This window comes from Cervus canadensis, chromosome 2 (assembly GCF_019320065.1).
Source record: "Cervus canadensis isolate Bull #8, Minnesota chromosome 2, ASM1932006v1, whole genome shotgun sequence".
NCBI lineage: Eukaryota > Metazoa > Chordata > Mammalia > Artiodactyla > Cervidae > Cervus > Cervus canadensis.
In genome coordinates, this window is record NC_057387.1 from 57,161,747 (window position 1) to 57,187,644 (window position 25,898).

Consider the following 25,898-nt stretch of genomic DNA (forward strand, 5'->3'; position numbering starts at 1 on the left):
AGGTCACTGAACTGTAATAAACTATTTAACCCAATAGCATCAATACTCATAACAATAGCCCTCACCATAAAATTAGGAATAGCCCCATTCCACTTCTGAGTCCCAGAAGTAACACAAGGCATCCCCTTATCATCAGGCCTAATTCTGCTTACATGACAAAAACTAGCACCCATATCTGTACTCTACCAAATCTTTCCATCCATTAATCTAAACATAATCTTAACCATTTCCATCCTGTCAATTAAGATCGGAGGCTGAGGAGGACTAAACCAAACCCAACTACGAAAAATCATAGCTTACTCATCAATCGCCCACATAGGCTGAATAACAGCAGTCTTATCATATAATCCCACTATAACATTACTAAATCTGATCATTTACATTATTATAACTTCCACCATGTTTACACTATTTATAGCCAATTCAACTACCACTACTCTATCATTATCACATACACAAAATAAAATACCCGTAATAACAGTCCTAATCCTCGTCACCCTCTTATCAATAGGAGGACTTCCCCCACTATCAGGATTTATGCCAAAATGAATAATTATCCAAGAAATAACAAAGAATAATAGCCTCATCTTACCCACCCTCATAGCAATTACAGCACTACTAAATCTATATTTTTATATACGACTTACATATTCCACCGCACTAACAATATTCCCCTCCACAAATAACATAAAAATAAAATGACAATTTTCTACTACAGAACAAATAACCCTCCTACCTACAATAGTTGTGCTATCTACCATACTGCTACCACTTACACCAATTCTATCAGTACTAGAATAGGAGTTTAGGTTAACCTAGACCAAGAGCCTTCAACGCCCTAAGCAAGTATAATATACTTAACTCCTGATAAGGATTGCAAGACCATATCTTACATCAATTGAATGCAAATCAACCACTTTAATTAAGCTAAATCCTCACTAGATTGGTGGGCTCCACCCCCAGGAAACTTTAGTTAACAGCTAAACACCCTAGTCAACTGGCTTCAATCTACTTCTCCCTCCGTGAGGAAAAAAAGGCGGGAGAAGCCCCGGCAGAATTGAAGCCGCTTCTTTGAATTTGCAATTCAACATGTAGTTTCACCACAGGGCTTGGTAAACAGAGGAGTATAAACCTGTCTTTAGATTTACAGTCTAATGCTTTGCTCAGCTATTTTACCTACGTTCATCAACTGCTGATTATTTTCAACTAATCATAAAGACATTGGCACCCTGTATTTAATATTTGGTGCCTGAGCAGGCATCGTAGGAACAGCCCTAAGCCTATTGATTGGTGCTGAACTGGGTCAACCTGGAACCCTGCTTGGAGACGACCAAATTTATAACGTAGTTGTAACCGAACATGCATTCGTAATAATTTTCTTTATAGGAATGCCAATTATAATTGGAGGATTTGGCAATTGACTAGTTCCCCTAATAATTGGTGCCCCAGATATAGCATTTTCTCGGATAAATAATATAAGTTTCTGACTCCTCCCTCCCTCTTTTTTACTACTTCTAGCATCATCTATAGTTGAAGCCGGAGCAGGAACAGGCTGAACTGTATATCCCCCTCTAGCTGGTAATCAAGCCCACGCAGGGGCTTCAGTGGATCTAACTATTTTTTCTCTACACCTGGCAGGTGTCTCTTCAATTCTAGGGGCCATTAATTTTATTACAACAATCATTAATATAAAATCCCCTGCTATATCACAATATCAAACCCCTCTATTGATGTGATCTGTATTAATTACTGCCATATTACTGCTTCTCTCACTCCCTGTACTAGCAGCCGGAATTACAATACTACTAACAGACTGAAATTTAAATACAGCTTTATTTGATCTGGCAGGAGGCGGAGACCCTATTCTGTATCAACACTTATTCTGATTCTTTGGACACCCTGAAGTATATATTCTTATTTCACCCGGGTTTGGTATAATCTCTCACATCGTAACCTATTATTCAGGAAAAAAAAGAACCATTTGGGTACATGGGAATAGTCTGGGCTGTAATATCAATTGGATTTCTAGGGTTTATCGTATGAGCCCACCACATGCTCAGAGTTGGAATAGACGTTGACACACGAGCCTATTTCACATCAGCTACCATAATTATTGCCATCCCAACTGGAGTGAAAGTCTTTAGTTGATTAGCAACACTTCACGGAGGTAACATTAAATGATCACCTGCTATAATATGAGCTCTAGGCTTTGTTTTCCTTTTTACAGTTGGAGGTTTAACTGGAATTGTTCTTGCCAATTCTTCTCTAGATATTGTTCTCCATGGCACATACTATGTAGTTGCATATTTCCACTATGTATTAGCAATAGAGGCTGTATTTGCTATTATAGGGGGATTTGTTCACTGATTTCCACTATTCTCAGGATATACCCTTAATAATACATGAGCCAAAATCCATTTCATAATTATATTTGTAGGTGTAAATATAACCTTTTTTCCCACAGAGTTTCCTAGGATTGTCTGGTATACCATGACGCTATTCTGACTACCCAGATGCATATACAATGTGAAATACCATCTCATCTATAGGCTCATTTATCTCTTTAACAGCAGTCATACTAATAATCTTTATTATCTGAGAAGCGTTCACACCTAAACGAGAAGTCCTAACCGTAGAGCTGACAGCAACAAATTTAGAGTGACTAAATGGGTGCCCTCCACCATATCATACATTTGAAGAACCTACATACATCAACTTAAAATAAGAAAGGAAGGAATCGACCCCCCACATAGCTGGTTTCAAGCCAACATCATAGCTACTATGTCTTTCTCAATTGATGAGGTGTTGGTAAAACATGATATAACTTTGTCAAAGTTAAGTTACAGGTGAAAACCCCATATACCTCATATGGCTTACCCCATACAACTAGGCTTCCAAGATGCAACATCATATCATAGAAGAATTATTACATTTTCATGATCATACACTAATAATTGTCTTTCTAATCAGCTCGCTAGTACTCTACATCATCTCATTAATGCTAACGACAAAACTAACTCACACCAGTACTATAGACGCCCAAGAGGTAGAGACAGTCTGAACTATCTTACCAGCCATTATCCTAATTTTAATTGCCCTCCCATCTTTGCGAATCTTATATATGATAGACGAAATTAACAACCCATCTCTCACAGTAAAAACTACAGGACATCAATGATATTGAAGCTATGAATATACAGACTATGAAGACTTAAGGTTCGATTTCTATATGATTCCAACATCAGAATTAAAACCAGGAGAACTACGACTACTAGAAGTAGATAACCGAGTTGTTCTACCAACAGAAATAACAATTCGAATATTAGTTTCTTCTGAAGATGTACTACACTCTTGACCCTTACCTTCTTTAGGACTAAAAACAGACACAATCCCAGGCCGCCTAAACCAACCAACTCTTATGTCAACTCCACCAGGTCTGTACTATGGAAAATGTTCTGAAATCTGTGGATCAAATCACAGCTTCATGCCCATTGTTCTTGAACTAGTCCCACTAAAATATTTTGAAAAATGATCTGCATCAATACTATAAAATCGTTAAGATGCTAAAATAGCACTAGCCTTTTAAGCTAGAGACTGAGAGCACAATACTCTCCTTAATGATATGCCACAACTAGATATATCAACATGACTTATAATAATTACATCAACATTTCTAGAACTCTTTATTATTTTTCAATTAAAAATTTCAAAACACAGTTTCCATTTTAACCCAGAACCCACATCAACCAAAATACAAAAACAAAACACCCCATGAGAAACAAAATGAATGAAAATTTATTTGCCTCTTTTATTACCCCATTAATCCTAGGCCTTGCGCTTGCTACCCTCATCGTTATGTTTCCTAGCCTACTGTTTCCAACATCAAATCGTCTAGTAAATAATCGTCTTAGTTCTCTCCAACAGTGAATACTTCAACTTGTATCAAAACAAATAATAGGAATCCATAATGCCAAAGGGCAAACATGAACATTAATACTTATGTCTTTAATTTTTTTTATTGGGTCAACAAATCTCCCAGGTCTATTACCCCACTCATTTCCACCAACCACACAACTATCAATAAACCTGGGTATGGCTCTTCCCCTATGAGCAGGAGCTGTAGTTACGGGCTTCCGCAACAAAACTAAAGCATCACTCGCCCACTTCCTTCCACAAGGAACACCAGCCCCATTGACTCCTATACTGGTCATTATTGAGACTATTAGCCTTTTTATTCAACCAATTGCCTTAGCCGTATGACTAACAGCCACTGTTACTGCAGGACATTTGCTAATTCACCTGATTGGAGGAGCCACACTTGCACTAATAAATATCAGTACCACAATAGCCCTCATTACATTTATTATTCTAGTACTACTTAAAATTCTTGAGTTTGCAGTAGCTATAATTCAAGCCTACGTATTTACCCTCCCAGTCAGCCTTTACTTGCACAACAACACATAATGACACACCAAACCCATGCCTACCATATAGTAAATCCAAGTCCCTGACCCCTAACAGGAGCTCTATCAGCCCTCCTAATAACCTCTGGTTTAATTATATGATTTCACTTCAACTCAACAATCCTACTAACACACGGCCTAACAACAAATATACTTACAATGTATCAATGATGACGAGATATTATCTGAGAAAGTACCTTCCAAGGACACCGCACTCCAACTGTCCAAAAAGGTCTCCGCTATGGAATAATACTTTTCATTATCTCCGAGGTCTTATTTTTCACTGGATTTTTCTGGGCATTCTATCACTCAGGCCTTGCCCCAACACCCAAAGTAGGCAGTTGCTGGCCCCCAACAGACATTCACCCACTTAACCCCTTAGAAGTCCCACTACTTAATACCTCCGTCTTACTAGCCTCAGGAGTCTCTATTACTTAAGCCCATCATAGCCTTATAGAGGGAAACCGTAACCACATATTACAAGCCCTATTTATTACCATTGCACTAGACGTCTATTCCACACTACTACAAGCCTCAGAATACTATGAAACACCTTTTACTATCTCAGACAGAGTTTATGGCTCAACTTTCTTCATAGCCACAGGCTTCCACGGCCTTCATGTTATTATTGGGTCCACTTTCTTAATTGTCTGCTTTTTCCGCCAATTAAAATTCCACTTTACTTCCAGCCACCATTTCGGCTTCGAGGCTGCTGCCTGATACTGACATTTCATAGACATAGTATGACTATTCCTCTACGTGTCTATCTATTGATGAGGCTCATATTCTTTTAGTATTAATTAGTACAGTTGACTTCCAATCAGTTAGTTTTGGTATAACCCGAAAAAGAATAATAAACCTAATACTAGCTCTCCTAACCAATTTTACACTAGCCTCACTACTTGATATTATTGCATTCTGACTTCCTCAATTAAACGTCTACTCAGAAAAAACAAGCCCATATGAATGTGGATTTGACCCCATAGGGTCAGCTCGCCTACCCTCTATAAAATTTTTCCTAGTGACCATCACATTTCTTCTTTTTGACCTAGAAATTGCACTCCTTCTACCACTACCATGAGCCTCATAAACAAATAATCTAGGTACAATACTTAACATAGCCCTTTTCTTAATTTTACTATTAGCCGCAAGCCTAGCTTATGAATGAGCCCCAAACGGACTAGAATGAACCGAATATGGTACTTAGTTTAAAATAAAATAAATGATTTCAACTCATTAGACTGTGATTAAATTCATAATTACTAAGTGTCTCTAGTATATATAAATATTGTAATAGCATTTATAATATCCCTTGCAAGATTATTAATATATCGATCCCACCTCATGTCCTCCCGCCTATGCCTAAAAGGAATAATATTATCCCTATTTGTAATAGCCACCCTAACGATCCTAAATTCACACTTCACCCTAGCAACCATGATGCCTATTATTTTACTAGTTTTTGCAGCCTGTGAAGTGGCACTAGGATTGTCACTACTAGTAATAGTACCAAATACATATGGCACTGATTACGTTCAAAATCTTAACCTACTTCAATGCTAAAATATATTATTCCTACAGTAATACTCATACCCCTGACCTGATTATCAAAAGGCAATATGATCTGAATTAATTCTACAACTCATAGCCTATTAATTAGCCTCACAAGCCTTCTAATTATAAATCAATTTAGTGATAATAGCCTCAACTTCTCATTAGTATTTTTTTTCTGATTCCCTGTCAATACCACTATTAATTCTAACTATATGGCTTCTCCCCTAATACTAATAGCCAGTCAACACCACTTATCAAAAGAAAATCTAACCCCCCCAAAAGCATATATTACTATATTAATTCTGCTACAACTATTTCTAATTATGACCTTCACTGCTATAGAACTAATTTTCTTTTATATTCTATTTGAAGCAACACTAGTCCCAACACTCATTGTTATTACTCGATGGGGAAATCAAACAGAACGCCTAAACGCCGGCCTCTACTTCCTGTTTTATACACTAGTAGGCTGTCTTCCACTACTAGTCGCATTAGTTTATCTCCAAAACATAATTGGATCCCTAAACTTTCTAGTGCTCCAATACTGAGTACAGCCTTTATCCAACTCCTGATCAAATGTTTTCATATGACTAGCATGTATAATAGCCTTCATAGTAAAAACACCACTATACGGCCTCCACCTTTGATTGCCTAAAGCCCATGGAGAAGCCCCCATTGCAGGCTCCATGGTCCTTGCAGCAGTCCTACTAAAATTAGGAGGATATGGCATACTACAAATCACAACATTCCTAAATCCACTTACTGAATTTATAGCATATCCCTTTTTTATACTATCCCTATGGGGCATAATTATGACCAGCTCAATCTGTCTCCGCCAAACAGATCTTAAATCGTTATTGCATGCTCCTCTGTCAGTCATATAGCACTTGTCGTCGCAGCCATCCTCATCCAAACACCTGGAAGCTGTATGGGAGCCACAGCCCTAATAATTGCTCATGGCCTCACCTCATCCATGCTTTTCTGCCTAGCAAACTAACTATGAACGAATCCACAGTCGAACAATAATTCTAGCCCGAGGTCTACAAACCTTCCTTTCACTAATAGCCACCTGATGACTCTTAGCAAGCCTAACCAACTTAGCTCTCCCCCCAACAACTAACCTGATTGGAGAGCTATTTGTAGTAATATCTACTTTTTGATGATCCAATATTACAATTATTTTAATAGGACTAAATATAGTAATTACTGCCTTATATTCTCTTTACATATTAATCACAACACAATGAGGTAAATATACTCACTGTATCAATAATATTTCACCCTCCTTTACACAAAAGAATGCCCTCATATCATTAAACATTTTATCCTTATTACTATTATCACTGAACCCAAAGGTTATTCTAGGACCCCTGTACTGTAAATGTAGTTTAAAAAAAAACATTAGATTGTGAATCTAATAATAGAAGCTTATGTCTTCTTATTTACTGAAAAAGTATGCAAGAACTGCTAATTCTATGCCCCCATGTATAATAACATGGCTTTTTTGAACTTTTAGAGAATGGCAGTAATCCGTTGGTCCTAGGAACCAAAAAATTGGTGCAACTACAAATAAAAGTAATAAACCTATTCTCTTCCTTCACATTAGTTACCCTGCTTTTACTAACTATCCCCATCATAACTACAAGTTCTGATAACTATAAAACCTCTAACTACACATTCTATGTAAAAACAACTATCTCAAGTGCCTTCATCACTAGTATGATTCCCACAATAATATTCATTCACACAGGTCAAGAAATAATTATCTCAAACTGACACTGACTTACGATCCAAACTGTCAAACTATCACTTAGCTTTAAAAAAGATTATTTCTCAACAATATTTGTCCCAGTAGCTTATTTGTCACATGATCCATTATAGAGTTTTCAATATGGTATATAAAATCAGATCCCAACATTAACCAATTTTTTAAATACCTCCTCCTATTTCTCATTACCATACTTAATCTCATCACTGCAAATTATCTATTCCAATTATTTATTGGAAGAGAAGGCGTGGGAATTATATCATTCTTACTTATTGGGTGATGATATGGACGAGCAGATGCACATACAGCGGCCCTGAAAGCAATTCTATATAACTGCATCGGTGACATCGGTTTTATCCTAGCAATAGCATGATTCCTCATTAACCTTATAAGTCCTAAAATGGACTTACTGCTTGCCCCATCCACACCCTCTGAAGAAGAAGAAGAAGGAGAAGGAGAAGAATGGTGATTGGAATGGCGTGGCAGAGGGAATGGGAAGGTCACCTGATGCTGGGGGAAATCCGTGCAAAAGAGAGACAAATACTGGCTGATCTGGCTTCTCTGTGCCCTAGGAAGGAGGCAAAAGGACAGCAAGTGTGTGAGCACGTGCGTCATAAAGCACAAAGCAGTAGGGTCCTGGGATGGGATGGGGCAGCGGGAGGTGGGAGGGGTACAATAGGCTAAGGAAGAAAGTGGGGTCAGGGCCGTCTTTTCCTAATAAGGATCAACGGAATCAACACGTTAGCTATGGGAAACCCGTGGACTGTGGAACACCCGTAGTGCTGGAAGGCAAGCATAATGGCCAAGACGAGAGAAAACAAACATACCTGTCACACACCAAGAAGGAAACCAACAGTCATTCACCTCCAGGAGGGAAATCTGTTTATACCTTAAGTTATAGTGAATCTTGAGCCCCTAAATTGGAAAGATGACTCTAGATGTCAACTAGTGTAATTAAAATAGAAAAGGGGAATGAATACAAGCAAAAAAAAAAAATAATAAAATGAACAGAAAATACAAAAAAAATTAAAAAATGAAAGAAAACGCAAAAAAATAAAATAAAAAGAGTAGAAGAATAAGAAGGAAAGAAAAAGACAACTAAGATTGAAAAGGAGCTGAAGAAATGAATCCAAAGTTGCAGCGAGCCTATGGCTTTCTGAAGGAGCTCGCTTTGGACCATGACCAACGGCCCCAAAGGGCAAAAAGCATATGTGCCACAGTCGCGGCATCTTTTGGTGCTAGGACCCTGAACACTAGAAGAGTGGCTCGTGAGAAAGCATAGATATTGGAGTGGACCTTAGTCAAGGGCAAAGTTGAGGCAAGGGTTTATTGTTGTCAGGGGAGGGGTTGTCCTCAGGCAGGGGTCTGGGGTGGGGAGACCCCTCAAGGGGAGAGGGTAGGTGGACAGGCATATGTTTCCACAAGTGTGTTAGGATCTGAAGGGTGAGCCCACGGAATTCCTCCCCAGCCCGCATGTGTGTGCTGAACTTGGAAGCCCTGCAGTGACTCTCTAGCGGGCAAGGCTGGAAGGCCAAAGGCCCCACGAATCATTTGCATCCTGAGCCTTTAGGTGCAGGGCCAGATGGGAAGTGTGTGCGGATCTTCGTCATGGGGAATTCCCCGAGAAAAGTGTCCGTGGTGGGATGTCAGGAGTGGGAGTGAGCACACCCACGGAGGCCTCAGCCAATGAGGAGCTTGCCCGTGCGGGGGTGGGGCTGTGGGAAAGCCATCAAAGGACCGAGGGAGCGGGACCCAGGCCCTTTTTCGGAGAAGCACCATCTGAGGGAAGGAGGCGTCGTCGTGCAGAGGCAGGTGGAGATGGAAACACGCGTGGGCCTTGTGTGCAGAGACCTGGAGGCTGCTTTTGTCCAGGGGGGCGGTGCGTGTCCTCTCCCTTCAATGTCTTACCTGAGGGCAAATTTGTCGACCCAGCGCCGCTGGTGCGGATGCCCTTCGGGGACCCTCTGTCCCTGAGGGGCCGTTCCTGGCAGTTGGGTGGCCCCAGCGTGGTGACCTGGCTCCTGGGTCAGCAGGGCTGGCGCCTGGCCACCAAGTCACCCTGAATTGGAGGGGGCCCCTATTTTCTCTAGTGGTGAAAAAAGCCATCTTATTGTGTCTCCTGATATTTCATTTTACCATTTTCATGAACGAAACAAAGAATATGAAACAATAGTAACCTTCAAGCATATGTGTCAGGCGATTTTTAATTATTTTTTCAAAGGTATATTTTCTCTTAATGAAATATGATTTCTGCTTGTAAAATGCAAGAAGGTGTTTCTGGACTTCCTCACCTACTACTGGTCATAGAAAGCTGAACAAAGTGCATGAAATGACCCTTGAGTCAGATTGTTTGGCCAGAGACAACCTGGAAACTAACCCCATCACCATAAAACCCGAGACTGCAAGTCACGTTGCAGAGACGTCCCCTTGGGTTTCCTTACTCTGCTTCTGTCCTCCTGAGTACCTCTTCCCAACCAAGTCTCTTGCTTTGTCAGCATGTGTGAGCCCAGTGTAGGGCCCTGGAAAGGGTTCCCCTTCCTGCAACGCTGAGAGGAACAGTGTCTAGACTTTCATCTACTATTGGGAATGAGAAAGCTGAACAAAATACATGAAACAACTTTTCTCAGACCCTGAACAGCAGTCAGATAGGGTTCCAGGGCTAGGTTCCTCGACTGAAAGTGAACACACATGTCAACCTGATGACTCCGCAGCCTCCTGCCTTCAGGCAGTTTTCACGCTGCAGCTGCAGGTAGTAGGCTCCATAAACAACCTGGCAAAAGCCTGAATTGAGAACACTGGTGAGTTGGGATGCCAGGGAGGCTATAATCTGTGTGGCAGCACATCAGAAAAGAGAAAGCAACTCAGAAACTTCCACACCTGCCTGATGATTCTTTTAAGCCTTTATTGAATATCAGTCTAAGGACACACAGGTGATTCCATAGTGAATAAAAACACAAAAACAAAACACTGGTCTCACAAGCAAGAAATAAACCAATTCCTTCTACATTAATTTTTTTTTTCCGAAATGTGGCAATTAAATGAAGGCTAGTGAGCGTTACACACATACATTGGGTACATTTCTAGACAGCAATTTTTAAAAGATATCAATAACCCCATTCTTGTCATTATAATTCTACTAAGAAAGTGAAAAAAGTAATGTGGAAATATATCTGTGAAAAAAGTAATGTGAAAATGTCTTTGCATACAAAAGGTATTCAAATAGCTTTAGTATTCTTTCTTTAAAAAAAAATTTTTTTTAATTCGTGGCAAATTGTTTTACCATTTTGTGTTGGTTTCTGCCCTACAACAGAGCAAATTAGCCATATTTATTTATGTGATATTTGTATATATCACTTGCTTCTTGAGCCTCGTCCCCCTCCTTGAATAGCTTTAGTTTTAGGATGGAAAAGTTATAAGGAGCCCTGTATTTATTGTCTAAATAGTAAGGAAATCCATTAACAATGTCACACATTCCTGACTCAATATTATGCTTCTATTATCATGTCTAGGAAGATTTTAAAATACAGATCAGTAAGTGCATTTAGTAGCTACTGTTTGCATTGCAAGGGATCAGCCAGCACCACTTGCATCAGGCTGAGACTAAGGGTACACATAGGCGTAATAGCAAAATAGGAAGGGCATGTCCTTCTCAGGGCTTGTGATGTAGGGAAGCTGGAGGCAGGCTGAGGGTAAGAGGGGCACCCATGGGATTGCTGAGACAAACATATTTTTCCCCACCGCGTTTGTTTCTAATTGGGAAGGATACAGGAGGAAACAGTCCCCCACCAACACCTGGCCTTGGGGCCTATTGCTGCTGCCGGGCATGGGGCAGGGCCTTGTGGGTTGTAGAGAGAGTTTTCTTTGCATTTGAACAAATATTTAAACATACCAAAACTCCTCTTTCGTCATTTCAACAAATCAGCTCGCTATTCTGTGGGTAAACTTTATCATTAATTACAAACAATGGTAATAATTAGAGTAACGCTGAAGAATAATAGTAATGTTAATAATTATAATTTCAATATTTCTTAGCAACTACAGTTCACAATGTAGCAAGTTTCAGAACCACAAGCTATCTGGTCGACCTTTCAGCGGTGATCACCTGGTTACACCCAAATAGCTTAAATGCCACCAGGACAAAGCCGATGCAGGGATGCAAAGGCACGGTACCCCGCTCCTCACTCACTTCCTCGGAGTCCCCTGCAGATTGCATATACATGTCTCCCGCGTTCTCCCATCAACGCGAGTTCAGAAGCTCTTCAGGCACTAAAGACCGCGCCAGGCTCGCGTCTCTTTGGTACCTCAGCGGACCGCACAGGTCGCTTTCTGGGCCTCAGATATTTGGCGCCTCTGACCACCGCGACCGGGCAGGACTGGAGCCGTGCTTTGGGCGATCGCCCTATTCACCCGCGACATTCCGTGTTGTCACCTGCAGTGAGAAAACCGTGTGTTCACACAACTTCCGGGCCCGCAAGGGGAACGGAAGAGACCACAGGCTCCCCGGGAAGGCGCAGCCCGGCCTTGTAGTATCACAGAGCTCGGTGACACGATAGCGGCCGACGTGGAGCAGTTTCCAAGACGCCCGGCTCTGGTGCGAACCTGGGTCCCCAGGGGGCGAGGACGCGCAGCCTGGAGACACAAGCCCAGGGACCGCGGTGCTGGCCGAGCACACAGCCCAGCGCCGCTGTTTCGCGCATCCGGCTTTGCCGAACTTCGCGGTAGACCGCCCGGAATCCAGGAGCGGGTGGCGGAACCCAGCCCCGTCCGCAGATGGAGACACACGGCTGCTACTTGTAGCTGAGACGGGAAAACCGGAAAATGTGACACAGAACCCCACACTGGGCACGATCACTCACTCTTGGCTACAATCAGTAGCCCAGGGGGCCCCCGCGGGCGGAGAAAACACCCGGACCGCTTTCCAGCTGTGAGAGTCACAGCCCGTCCTCGCCAAGCAAATCTGCACGGTCAAAGCCAGCGGGAGTAGGACGCGTGCAGGACGCGCAGACGAAGCCCCGGCGTACCCGCTAGCGAGCTCTACGAGCACGCACCCGGCCGGGCTTGCCCAGTCCCGGAGCCTGGAGCGGGGTGATCGATGAGGGGAAATGAACACGCCTAACAGCGACACAGGTTGCCGACCGCCGAGCCACAGGAGCTCCGCCGTGAAGACTCTCTCTCCCAATTCTCTCCGGAGTCCCCACGGATGAAAAAGCGCGGGGAAATACTGGTCGACCAGAGCAACCGTAACGCCCCCGCTTTTTGGCTTGTAGCGTCAGGGCGGCTCACAGAAACCTGCAGGAGCAATCTTCAGCAGGAGCAGGTCTACTCAGGCCTCTGCGTCACCGGGGTTACCGCCGCCAGTGCTGCCGGAGTCTCGAGCTCTGCTCCGTATCTGCCGGCTGAATCGCAGCCCTTGTGAAAGTCGCGGAAGGGAAGGGACCATCTGAAAGCCACCACCAGGGGCGCCCGACAGCCGGTTCGAGAATCCACGGGACGGGTCGCCGTCGCCGGCAGGCCGCAGCGGCATCGGCCGCCCGAACACCCGAGCTCACCCAGGGCCTCTGCCTCGGAGGGGGCGCCCGGCTCGAACAGCGCGATGCGGCGACGCGCAGCGGCCCCGGCAACAGACGAGGGCGGGCGAGAGCGGGAGGCTGCGGTGGAGGAGAGGCCCTCCCCGCGAAGTTGCAGGGCCGCAGGCCAACCTTAGCAAGGGAGATTCTGCAGGGGATTGGGCTGTGGGAACTGTAAGCTGCCGGGAGCCAGCACACGAGATCCCACCCATGACAACAAGGTCGTGAGGAGAAGGCCTGACAAGCAAGGCAGATCAGGACTTCAGGAATTTCGAAAAGCTGCCCCAGCGCTCACCTTAAAGATGATCTCTGTCTTTCTGATGCTTGCTATGTTAGACTACTCCCTAATTTCTGTGACACAGGTAGAAGGCCTTCCCTGATTTCTCTCCAAACAGAATCAACTTAGAACTTTAAACAACATGTCCCCCAGATGGTGGTATCCTATAAGATTATCCAGGTGAAAGGAGTGTTTCAATTTAGACCCCTCTGATGGCATTCTAGCCTGCTTGGCAAATGCGTATTAATATAACCCAAAAATATTATTTTAAAAGTGGTTAGAATTGTTCATTTTAACCAGGAATGCTAAACAGGGGCTGCCTCACCGGAGCTGCAGAGTTTCTGTGTTGTAAACCTTTTAGATAAATTCAAGTAATAACTTCTGCAAAAGGACTAACCTTTGTGTTCATTAAAGAATAGATTACAGGAAAACAGTTTTGCATTCACCTAGGTCATAAAATGTCAATAGGCCCTAGGCCAGAAGATAATGTGTAAGACACTCAGAAAGAAGTTACTGGAAACACCCTGGTTTCCTGAGGGACAAAATGATGTAATGTTAAACTTTCTTCCCCTAAAAATGTACTAACTTAGAATGACTGGCTTCTTACCTCAGCATTTGACAACATTTTGTTGTCACTTTCAACTAGGTATCAGAAGGAAGAGAAAGATGGAAAACTAAGTTTACGTGGGACACATTGTGATATCAGGTCATTTTTCCCCTGGTTAATGTTGTTTTCTTCCAGTGGTGATCCCCCTGGTTCTGGATGTTCATCTTTGTCAGACGGTGCTTGGCTGGTGGTCAAGATGCAGGTGCAAGGCCCCAGGAGCCCCCTTGGGCATCACCCTCTCAGCTCAGCTGTCTCCAGAGCATCTCCAGATCTAAGTGAGATAGTCAGCACACAGCCCTCCCACTGTTTCCCTGAGGCACCTCTGCCTGCAGTCCCTTCCTGCCCACGGGGAGGGCCTTTCTTATCTATGCACATCTTCCCTTCCCTCTGTCTCAGGAGCATGGCTTCTGAATTGCTTTTCAGAGGATACATATTATCGAATTACCTTTCCTCATTCTAACTCCCTGATACAAAGAAATTCCTCCTACCACTAGGGGGGCCATGTATCTTTTAAAAAGATACATTTTTTAAAGAAAAAATGTTAAACTTTGAAGAAATTCTTCCTACCAGTAGGGGCCCATGTATCTTTAAAAAGATACATTTCCCTGCCTGCTCATTTCTTATTGCTGGTATAACAAACCAGCACAAGTTCCTTTTCTCATCCCTATGAAGAGGTCCAATATGGATCTCGCTGTGCGGGCATCGAGGCGTCGGCGGGGCTGCGTTCCTTCTGGAGGATCGGGGTCTGTTCTTTCTAGGGGTCACCGCACTGCTCACTTGTGGGCCCAGCAACCACTTCAGGCCCGCTGTGGCTCGTGTCCGCACGTCTCCTTCGCCAACTGTGACCCTCCTGACTCCCGCTCTGACTTCTGAGGACCCTTGGGGCCACACTGCACCCACACCAGTAACTCAGAAGGGCCTCCCCAGGTGTAGGTCCTTTCTGTAACCACACCCACACACGTCCCTTTTGCCATGTGAGCTAACACAGTCACAGGTTCTGGGGATTAGGACCCGGACATCTTTTGGGGGGAGGGGAGCTGTTGATCACACTACTCATTCTGCACAACTTGAAAGAAAATTACTTTAAACAATTGCAAAGGAACTTCACAACAGCTCAGAGTATAATCAACTACTAAAATATGATATACAGATAATAAAACAATTGGGTCATAATGCGGGTCAGAATAAACAGGCCTAGAAGAATGCTTTCCTAATTTTTCACCAGCAAGAAACAATGATCAGACTGTATTTGGATGACACCTGTCAGGGCCGTGTCCTGAAACATGAGGTCGGGGAGGGTGTGTGGGGTGCGCACAGACAGGGCTGAGCCCGGAGAGGTGCCGGTGACCGCAGGCCCAGAATCCACTGGACAGCGAGGCCTTCTGAGGGTTCAGGCAGGAGGACCCCCCTTCCCATTCCCTCTGCCACGCCATTCCAATCACCATTCTTCTCCTTCTTCTCCTGCTTCAACTTCTTCTCCTTCTCCAACTTCTTCACCTCCTTCCCTGTCTCCTTCTCCTTCTCCTTCCCCTTCTCCATCTTCTTCTTCTTCTCCATCTTCTTTCTTCTTCTTCTTCTTCTTCTTCTTCTTCTTCAGAGGGTGTGGATGGGGCAAGCAGTAAGTCCATTTGAGGCGATGGGGCAGAGGAAGATTGGTGGTGATAATGAGGGCGGCCTGTGTGTGGCTCGAATTCCTCGTCCAGGGCACGCTTGTTCGTGTTCTTGGGGGAAGATACTGCTCGTCATTCTTTTTCCTCTCTGCGTGTGGTGGGCCCGGTGCTTTGCAGGTAACCACGCGGGGAGAAAAAGCCAGCGGAACATTCTCTGTTCCTTGCCAAGCCGACTAGCGCGGTCAGGAGCCACAGTTGTCCCTCTAGGTCTGAGATGCTAAATCGCTAATTGCAGGTCCACCGTTTGATGGAGGGTTTTGGGTTTGAAGCCGGCAACCAAGAGAAAGAAAGAAACCGCAAGAGGGGATCGATACGGGTCCTCGAGCGCCCCTCCACCAGGTCGCGGGATGACGAGGCAGGTGGGAAAGCAGCTAGGAGAGGACAGTTTCCCCACCGCCCCAGACACTTCAGAGGCCGGCCGCGTCTCATCGCATCCAGCGGCGTTTGTCCGTGGCCAAGCTCTGTACGGAGTACAACGGGTTGCCTCCGGTAACACAAACGACATGCCCCCCAAGTCAACTTTGAGACCCCCAAACCCATTTAGGTATGGGGCAGAGGTGGGTATGTTCCGAGTTTCGTCTAGCTGCTCTGCCCATTCTAGGGCACGCCTTGTTGTACTTTCCTCAGTGTGCGGGGAGGACTTTGCTTTCTAGGAAGATGGATTTACGGTTTGCCCATAGACCCATCTCCTCTTAGGCCCCTGTGCCATCTTCTCTGCTGGCGGAGAACGAAGTTTCTATTGGGACTCATTCGGCGCGCCCTTCTCCCCTTGGCCTTCGTGTTGGTGCCGGTGGTGCTGGTGGTGGTGCTCGGGGCACGCTGAATCACTTGTCCCGTTTGGCACTTGGAGGTTCTGCAGCAGACTCCTTGCACCGGAAATGGAGCCCCAGGCAACTCTGCGCACGAGCGTCCCGCCGCTGACGAACACATCCCCGCCTCATTCCTGCCGGAGGTCCCTTTCCCAAGGAGCACTACGCCTCCCAAGGACATTCCACCCATAGAGCCTGGTCGCCCATCTTCTCCCCGGACCCTGCTCGACGTTTGGGGCGTTTTCGAGAGCCTGACCGGCCAGAAGGAGACGATTCACGGACCTCCACCTGCTCCTCCCTGCCCCCCGGAGGGCTCAGGAGATCGTCTCCTTGCTCGGCTGGCTGTGGGCGTACTGGGAGGCGTCTCCCTGCCGCGTCACTCACCAGAGGCCAGCCTGTGTCGGCCATGAGAATTGCAGGACGGGAAAGAAGGAAACCACACCCAAGTCTCCACCCAGAGAGGGACTTCCCTGCCCCGCCGAAAGCGCGAGCCCTCGGACCGGAATGGCTCAGACCCGGTTCACGCACCCCATCCTCTCCCAGTAACTTCCCAGCGAGCCCAGCCCTCGCAGGAGCCGGTCCCGTCCTCAGCACGATCCAGGTGAAGACCGTGCCCCGGGCACACCTGAGGCCCCGCTTTTTCCAAGGAGGTGCACCAGCCACACCGCCGACAGGAACTCGCGCTCCTCGCCGCGGAACGCTTGGCTGCGTCCACAACAGGTGCGTTGGTTCCGGTCACCGCAGAGTGTGCCTGGGCTTCTGCAGGCATGTGCCTCAGAGCCTACCTACCGCCACAGCCCCAGAGATGGCCGCGGCTTCTTGTTCTTCCTCTTGGTCGCTCGGGCCCTCCCGCTGGCACAAGGGCCGTTGCCAACGCTCGTCGGGCCCGGAGGCGGGCTGTCCGTGCTGGGCCGGTCGAGCCGGTCGTGCTCCTGTTCAGGCAGCTTGGCGTGTCTCCCTCCTCCGTGTGTGGACTGGTGAATCACGACTGCGCCGGCAGGCAGGGCCGACTGGATCTTCCGGAGGTCGAAGGCCGGCTTCGGCCGCTTGTGCTCTTGGAGGCATCTCCACTGCTCTAAGCTGATTCCTTCGACCTCTGTGTCCCCCGGGGACACCTGCGACCCAGGAGCTCTGCCGCTGGCGTCTCCCGCAGGCTCCCCGGGCTGTGTGGGGTCAGCCGTGAGGGGGGCCGCTGCCCCTCCCCCAGCACCCCCTTGCCACGCACACTCCCGGGAGTAGAAGAGCACGTAGGCGCTCTGGCTCAGGGCAGCACTCGCGTCACAGGCGCTCACCTTGGCATCGTCCATCTTATACCACTGGCCGTTGCCCGCTCGCACGTAGGAAAAGTAGTGTCCTCGCTCACAGCTCCACCCGGAGTGCACCAGCACGGCATAGAGCACGTAGGCCAGTGGCCCTGCCTTCCGCTCAGACGTGTAGGGCTGCAGGTCGAGGCACTGGGGATAGCGCACTTCCTGAGCCCTTTTGGCCCCGCTCACCTCTGTGAACCGCTTCAGCACCAGCACCAGGACCTGGGACGTGCTGTGCAAAGTCAACCTCTTGGTGGCAGGCACCTTCCGGAGACAAAGGCCACAGTCATAGGCGTTTTCAGCGTCCAGCTTCTCGGGCTTCACCAGCTCTCTCAGAGCTTGCTCCACACTCTGAGCCGCCGTGATATCCAGGCTGATGTCCAGATAAGGGTCGAACGTGTCCGAGACACCGAGGCAGTGGAGACACTGGATCTGAGACCTCCACGTCCCGCCGAAGATCTGCCGGATGAGGGTGGTGTCCTCGGAGGGATGGCCCGACGGCTGGGATGCACTCAAGCACCCTTGCTGCATGGCATTCAGAGTGAACATCAGAAACTCGTGGGCATCTTCCTGCCGGTGTGTGTGGAAGCCCGCCAGCAGGTCCTTGTGGGGCCGGATCACCTCTCCCGGGTGAAGGAGGGCTCGGGTCACGTGAGCTCGCATGGCACAGAGCGTGCAGGAGGTGCGGGCCGGACAGAGGGTGGCGTGCTGCTGGGACACCATCCAGCTGGCCAGGGGCGGCGTGTGGCTCAGACACTGCAGCGCTGCATTCACGTAGCAGGTGTTCCCCAGATTGTGAAGCCCAGCCCCGACCCCCCACGGCCCCCTCCAACTCAGGGCGACTTGGTGGCCAGGCGCCAGCCCTGCTCACCCAGGAGCCAAGTCACCCCGCTGGGGCCGCCCGACCGCCGGCGACGGCCCCTCAGGGACACAGGGTCCCCGAAGGGCATCCGCACCAGCTGCGCTGGGCCGACAACCTTGCCCTCCGGGGAAGACGTTGAAGGGAGACGGACACGCACCACCCCCGTGCGCCGAAGCAGCCCCCGGGTCCCTGCAATCAAGGCCCACGAGTCTTTGCATCTCCTACCTGCAGCTGCAAGACGACGCCTCCTTCCCTCAGACGGTGCTTCTCTGAAAAAGGGCCTGGGCCCCGCCCCCTCGGGCCTTTGATGGCTTTCCCACAGCCCCACCCCCGCACGCACAAGCTCCTCATTGGCTGAGGCCTCCGAGGGCGTGCTCACTCCCACTCCCGACATCCCACCACCGACACTTTTCTCGGGGAATTCCCCATGACGAAGCCCCGCACGCACTTCCGATCTGGCCCTGCACCACAGGGCTCAGGATGCAAATGATTCGGGGGGGGCTTTGGCCTTCCAGACTTGCCTGCTAGAGAGTCACTGCAGGGCTTCCAAGTTCAGCACACACATGCGGGCTGGGGAGGAATTCCGTGGGCTCACCCTTCAGATCCTAACACACTTGTGGAAACATATGTCTGCCCACCTACCCTCTCCCCTTGAGGGGTCTCCCCACCCCAGACCCCTGCCTGAGGACAACCCCTCCCCGGACAACAATAAACCCTTGCCTCAACTTTGCCCTCGACTGAGGTCCACTCCCATTTCGATGCTTTCTCACGAGCCACTCTTCTAGCGTTCAGGGTCCTAGCACCAAAAGATGCCGCGAGTGTGGCACATATGCTTTTCTCCCTTTGGGGCCGTTGGTCATGGTCCAAAGTGAGCTCTTTCAGAAAGACATAGGCTCGCTGCAACTTTCGATTCATTTCTTCAGCCCCTTTGCAATCTTAGTTGTCTTGTTCTTTATTTCTTCTTCTTTTTTTTTTTCTGTGTATTCGTTCATTTTTTAATTTTTTTCTATGTTCTATTCATTTTATTAATTTTTTTGCTTGTTTTTATTCTCTGTTTCTACTTTAATTATACTAGTTGACTTCGAGAGTCATCTTTCCTATGTAGGGGCTCAAAACGCACTATAACTTAAGGTATAAACAGACTTCCCTCCTGGAGGAGGATGACTGTGGGTTTCCTTCTTGGTGTGAGACATGTATGTTTGTTTGCTCTCCCGACCTCGACATTATGCTTGCCTTCCAGCACTATGGGCGATCCACAGTGCATGGGTTTCCCATAGCTGATGTGGTGATTCCGTTGATCCTTACTAGGAAAAGACGGTCCTGACCCCGCTTTCTTCCTTAGCCTATTGCACCCCTCCCACCTCCCGCTGCCCCATCCCATCCCAGGACCCTACTGCTTTGTGCTTTATGACGCACTTGCTCACAAACTTGCTGTCCTTTTGCCTCCTTCCTAGGGCACAGAGAAGCCAGATCAGCCAGTATCTGTCTCTCTTTTGCACGGATTTCCCCCAGCATCAGGCGACCTTCCCATTCCCTCTGCCACGCCATTCCAATCACCATTCTTCTCCTTCTTCTCCTGCTTCAACTTCTTCTCCTTCTCCAACTTCTTCACCTCCTTCCCTGTCTCCTTCTCCTTCTCCTTCCCCTTCTCCATCTTCTTCTTCTTCTCCATCTTCTTTCTTCTTCTTCTTCTTCTTCTTCAGAGGGTGTGGATGGGGCAAGCAGTAAGTCCATTTGAGGCGATGGGGCAGAGGAAGATTGGTGGTGATAATGAGGGCGGCCTGTGTGTGGCTCGAATTCCTCGTCCAGGGCACGCTTGTTCGTGTTCTTGGGGGAAGATACTGCTCGTCATTCTTTTTCCTCTCTGCGTGTGGTGGGCACGGTGCTTTGTAGGTAACCATGCGGGGAGAAAAAGCCAGCGGAACATTCTCTGTTCCTTGCCAAGCCGACTAGCGTGGTCAGGAGCCACAGTTGTCCCTCTAGGTCTGAGATGCTAAATCGCTAATTGCAGGTCCACCGTTTGATGGAGGGTTTTGGGTTTGAAGCCGGCAACCAAGAGAAAGAAAGAAACCGCAAGAGGGGACCGATACGGGTCCTCGAGCGCCCCTCCACCAGGTCGCGGGATGACGAGGCAGGCGGGAAAGTAGCTAGGAAAGGACAGTTTCCCCACCGCCGCAGACCCTTCAGAGGCCGGCCGCGTCTCATCGCATCCAGCGGCGTTTGTCCGTGGCCAAGCTGGACGAGACAACGGACTGACACATAGGATGGGCAGAGTCGGATGTCCAGTTGTCTAGCTCTCACGATCTAGGGCAGCCTTGGGTCTTTCCTCAGTGCGGGGAGGACCTTTGCTTTCAGAAAGGAACGGTTGCATGACCCATCTCCACTTAGGCCCCTGTGCCATGCTGGCGGAGAAGTTTCTTTGGGACTCATTGGGTCGCCCTTCTCCCCTTGGCCTTCGTGTTGGTGCCGGTGGTGCTGGTGGTGGTGCTCGGGGCACGGTGAATCACTTGTCCCGTTTGGCACTTGGAGGTTCTGCAGCAGACTCCTTGCACCGGAAATGGAGCCCCAGGCAACTCTGCGCACGAGCGTCCCGCCGCTGACGAACACATCCCCGCCTCATTCCTGCCGGAGGTCCCTTTCCCAGGTAGCACTACGCCTCCCAAGGACATTCCACCCATAGAGCCTGGTCGCCCATCTTCTCCCCGGACCCTGCTCGACGTTTGGGGCGTTTTCGAGAGCCTGACCGGCCAGAAGGAGACGATTCACGCACCTGCAGCCGCTCCTCCCTGCCCCCCGGAGGGCTCAGGAGATCGTCTCCTTGCTCGGCTGGCTGTGGGCGTACTGGGAGGCGTCTCCCTGCCGCGTCACTCACCAGAGGCCAGCGGTGCGGCCAGAGAATGCAGACGGGGAAAGAAAGGCAAACCCACACCCAAAGTCCCATCCAGAGAGGACTCTCCCAGCCCCGCAGAAGCGCGAGGCCCTCGGACCGTGCTCAGACCCGGTCACGCACCCCATCCTCTCCAGTAACTTCCCAGCAGAGCCAGCCCTCGAGAGCTCGGCCGCTCAGCACGATCCAGGTGAAGACCGTGGCCCCGGGCACACTGCAGGCCCCGCCTTTTTCCAGGAGGCTGCACCAGCCACACCGCCGACAGGAACTCGCTCCTCGCCGGGAACGCTTGGTGCGTCACACAGGGCGTGCCGCACGCAGAGTGTGCCTGGGCTTCTGCAGGCATGTGCCTCAGAGCCTACCTACCGCCACAGCCCCAGAGATGGCCGCGGCTTCTTGTTCTTCCTCTTGGTCGCTCGGGCCCTCCCGCTGGCACAAGGGCCGTTGCCAACACTCGTGAGGCCCGGAGGCGGGCTGTCCGTGCTGGGCCGGTCGAGCCGGTCGTGCTCCTGTTCAGGCAGCTTGCCGTGTCTCCCTCCTCCGTGTGTGGACTGGTGAATCACGACTGCGCCGGCAGGCAGGGCCGACTGGATCTTCCGGAGGTCGAAGGCCGGCTTCGGCCGCTTGTGCTCTTGGAGGCGTCTCCACTGCTCTAAGCTGATTCCTTCGACCTCTGTGTCCCCCGGGGACACCTGCGACCCAGGAGCTCTGCCGCTGGCGTCTCCCGCAGGCTCCCCGGGGCCGGCGGGGTCAGGCTCCCCGGGGTGTGTGGGGTCAGCCGTGAGGGGGGCCGCTGCCCCTCCCCCAGCACCCCCTTGCCACGCACCCTCCCGGGAGTAGAAGAGCACGTAGGCGCTCTGGCTCAGGGCAGCACTCGCGTCACAGGCGCTCACCTTGGCATCGTCCATCTTATACCACTGGCCGTTGCCCGCTCGCACGTAGGAAAAGTAGTGTCCTCGCTCACAGCTCCACCCGGAGTGCACCAGCACGGCATAGAGCACGTAGGCCAGTGGCCCTGCCTTGCGCTCAGACGTGTAGGGCTGCAGGTCGAGGCACTGGGGATAGCGCACTTCCTGAGCCCTTTTGGCCCCGCTCACCTGTGTGAACCGCTTCAGCACCAGCACCAGGACCTGGGACGTGCTGTGCAAAGTCAACCTCTTGGTGGCAGGCACCTTCCGGAGACAAAGGCCACAGTCATAGGCGTTTTCAGCGTCCAGCTTCTCGGGCTTCACCAGCTCTCTCAGAGCTTGCTCCACACTCTGAGCCGCCGTGATATCCAGGCTGATGTCCAGATAAGGGTCGAACGTGTCCGAGACACCGAGGCAGTGGAGACACTGGATCTGAGACCTCCACGTCCCGCCGAAGATCTGCCGGATGAGGGTGGTGTCCTCGGAGGGATGGCCCGACGGCTGGGATGCACTCAAGCACCCTTGCTGCATGGCATTCAGAGTGAACATCAGAAACTCGTGGGCATCTTCCTGCCGGTGTGTGTGGAAGCCCGCCAGCAGGTCCTTGTGGGGCCGGATCACCTCTCCCGGGTGAAGGAGGGCTCGGGTCACGTGAGCTCGCATGGCACAGAGCGTGCAGGAGGTGCGGGCCGGACAGAGGGTGGCGTGCTGCTGGGACACCATCCAGCTGGCCAGGGGCGGCGTGTGGCTCAGACACTGCAGCGCTGCATTCACGTAGCAGGTGTTCCCCAGATTGTGAAGCCCAGCCCCGACCCCCCACGGCCCCCTCCAACTCAGGGCGACTTGGTGGCCAGGCGCCAGCCCTGCTGACCCAGGAGCCAAGTCACCCCGCTGGGGCCGCCCGACCGCCGGCGACGGCCCCTCAGGGACACAGGGTCCCCGAAGGGCATCCGCACCAGCGGCGCTGGGCCGACAACCTTGCCCTCCGGGGAAGACGTTGAAGGGAGACGGACACGCACCACCCCCGTGCGCCGAAGCAGCCCCCGGGTCTCTGCAATCAAGGCCCACGAGTCTTTGCATCTCCTACCTGCAGCTGCAAGACGACGCCTCCTTCCCTCAGACGGTGCTTCTCTGAAAAAGGGCCTGGGCCCCGCCCCCTCGGGCCTTTGATGGCTTCCCCACAGCCCCACCCCCGCACGCACAAGCTCCTCATTGGCTGAGGCGTCCGAGGGCGTGCTCACTCCCACTCCCGACATCCCACCACCGACACTTTTCTCGGGGAATTCCCCATGACGAAGCCCCGCACGCACTTCCGATCTGGCCCTGCACCACAGGGCTCAGGATGCAAATGATTCGGGGGGGGCTTTGGCCTTCCAGACTTGCCTGCTAGAGAGTCACTGCAGGGCTTCCAAGTTCAGCACACACATGCGGGCTGGGGAGGAATTCCGTGGGCTCACCCTTCAGATCCTAACACACTTGTGGAAACATATGTCTGCCCACCTACCCTCTCCCCTTGAGGGGTCTCCCCACCCCAGACCCCTGCCTGAGGACAACCCCTCCCCGGACAACAATAAACCCTTGCCTCAACTTTGCCCTCGACTGAGGTCCACTCCCATTTCGATGCTTTCTCACGAGCCACTCTTCTAGCGTTCAGGGTCCTAGCACCAAAAGATGCCGCGAGTGTGGCACATATGCTTTTCTCCCTTTGGGGCTGTTGGTCATGGTCCAAAGTGAGCTCTTTCAGAAAGACATAGGCTCGCTGCAACTTTCGATTCATTTCTTCAGCCCCTTTGCAATCTTAGTTGTCTTGTTCTTTATTTTTCGTTTTCCTTTCTTTCTTTTTTTTTTTTCTTTTGCCTTTCGTTTAATTTTTAAGTGTTCTTTGTTTTTTTGTATTTTCTGTTCATTTTAATTTTTTTTAACTACTAATTCTTATCCTCTAAGATGGTGTGAGAAAAGTTAAAATGTATCACTTTTCTCTATATCCACTGATCCAAAGCATGTTATTCGCACCATGAACTTTCCAACAGACTATGGGACCTGTTCTGGGCACAGAAAGCCCTTCCCGTGTCTATCACCCACCACCAGCCCATCAGGTGGGACCTCCCTTGTCTCTGCCCTAGGCTACATATCTCTATCACGATCAAGATGCACAGACCTGAAGTCTCTGTGGAGTTTTATTTCTTCTTCTCTAATATCACCTTTTGCACAGGCCCAGCATAGTTTCTAAGTGACCTCGGCAGTCATAAGTGTTTCTAAATTGTCCAGTGTCAATTTTCTACAGCTTCTGAAAATGGGGACAGAGTCTTATGAGAGGGCAACCACTCCCCACAAACGAACTGTAATATCCACAACTCTAGGCACCGGTGCACAAGGTAAGTTTTCCTCCTGTTTCAGAATCAGACATGGAGCAGGGCCCATGCAGGTCTGACATCAGTTCAGAAGCTGGAGATCCTAGCAGAAGCTAAACCTGCCAACAACTGCCTCTCAGAAGGTTTTTCACTGATGTTCTAACTCTCACCAGCAGCCCCGGATCTTTAGGATGAGCGAGGAAGGGAAAGTGGGGAGGTCCAGGGAGCCTCGTCTCTGACCCTCTGAGACTAGGGGGTGACAGGGACCTTGAACTCACTTGCTCAGTTACCCAGAACTGAAAGTATAGGGGGAGGGATGAAGAAATAGTTGATATCACCTGAATCTCCATTAGATACAGGAAAACCACTGGACCCTCTGCATCAGGCTCTGTTACCTGCTTCCACTTATGCAGTAAAGCCAGTCATTCTAAATCCACAAGGAGAACATTTTTATAGAAAAGGGTTTATTAAAATTCAAGGGGAGTCGATGAGGAGAGAGCCCGCCGGCGAAGTGGGACGGTAAGAGAACCCCTGGCGGCGTGGGATCGGGCGGGATGTGGCGGGAGCCTAGAAGAAGCCACGTCCCACGACTCTGAGGCTACTCTCTTGTGACTGCCACGGGCCCCAAGTGCCAAAGAGATGGATAAAACTCTTGCTGAGTTTTTCAGGAGGACCATCTTGAAAATCCCAATGCCTGAAATGATGACATGTATCTTCACATTACTTCCTGGACATCTGGAGCAAAGAACTTGAGAAATTGTGTGGGGAACAGAAGGCTAGAAACATAAATGCCATTTTGATTTTTTGAAAAATGGGATGAGCGAATTCTCTGAACCATAGAGCCATTCATTCATGCAGCCAACCCACC

General features: G+C 49.2%; 2 protein-coding genes and 2 long non-coding RNA genes across 4 annotated transcripts; 1 reads left to right on the forward strand and 3 right to left on the reverse strand.

Annotated features, from left to right (window-relative positions):
• The first annotated feature begins 3,637 nt into the window (after positions 1-3,637).
• Positions 3,638-14,114, forward strand: LOC122436779. Its single transcript, XR_006268118.1, has 3 exons — positions 3,638-3,923; positions 10,431-10,435; positions 14,105-14,114. It is a non-coding gene; the product is annotated as an uncharacterized LOC122436779 (long non-coding RNA).
• LOC122436777 lies at positions 10,791-13,644 on the reverse strand. The gene is made up of 2 exons (XR_006268116.1): positions 13,075-13,644; positions 10,791-12,214 (listed from the first exon to the last, which is right to left on the reverse strand). It is a non-coding gene; the product is annotated as an uncharacterized LOC122436777 (long non-coding RNA).
• Positions 14,115-17,500: 3,386 nt separating the features above from the next.
• On the reverse strand, positions 17,501-19,278 carry LOC122428912 (ubiquitin carboxyl-terminal hydrolase 17-like protein 6). Its single transcript, XM_043449058.1, has 2 exons — positions 18,939-19,278; positions 17,501-18,885 (listed from the first exon to the last, which is right to left on the reverse strand). Exons 1-2 carry the CDS (start codon positions 19,276-19,278, stop codon positions 17,501-17,503), a joined length of 1,725 nt encoding a protein of 574 aa, XP_043304993.1.
• Positions 19,279-22,133: 2,855 nt separating this feature from the next.
• Positions 22,134-23,792, reverse strand: LOC122428919 (ubiquitin carboxyl-terminal hydrolase 17-like protein 6). The gene has a single exon (XM_043449072.1). The coding sequence runs from the start codon at positions 23,757-23,759 to the stop codon at positions 22,134-22,136; it is 1,626 nt and encodes a 541-aa protein (XP_043305007.1). The 5' UTR covers positions 23,760-23,792.
• Between the last annotated feature and the right edge of the window lie 2,106 nt (positions 23,793-25,898).

Coding starts and splice junctions, on each gene's coding strand:
- LOC122428919 (XM_043449072.1), bottom strand. CDS start 23,759: ATGCAAAGACTCGTGGGCCTTGATTGCAGAGACCCGGGGGCTGCTTCG.
- LOC122428912 (XM_043449058.1), bottom strand. CDS start 19,278: ATGTCGGGAGTGGGAGTGAGCACGCCCTCGGAGGCCTCAGCCAATGAG. Junction 18,886..18,938: donor CCCTGTGTCCCTGAGGGGCC/GTCGCCGGCGGT, acceptor CTGGGTGAGCAG/GGCTGGCGCCTGGCCACCAA.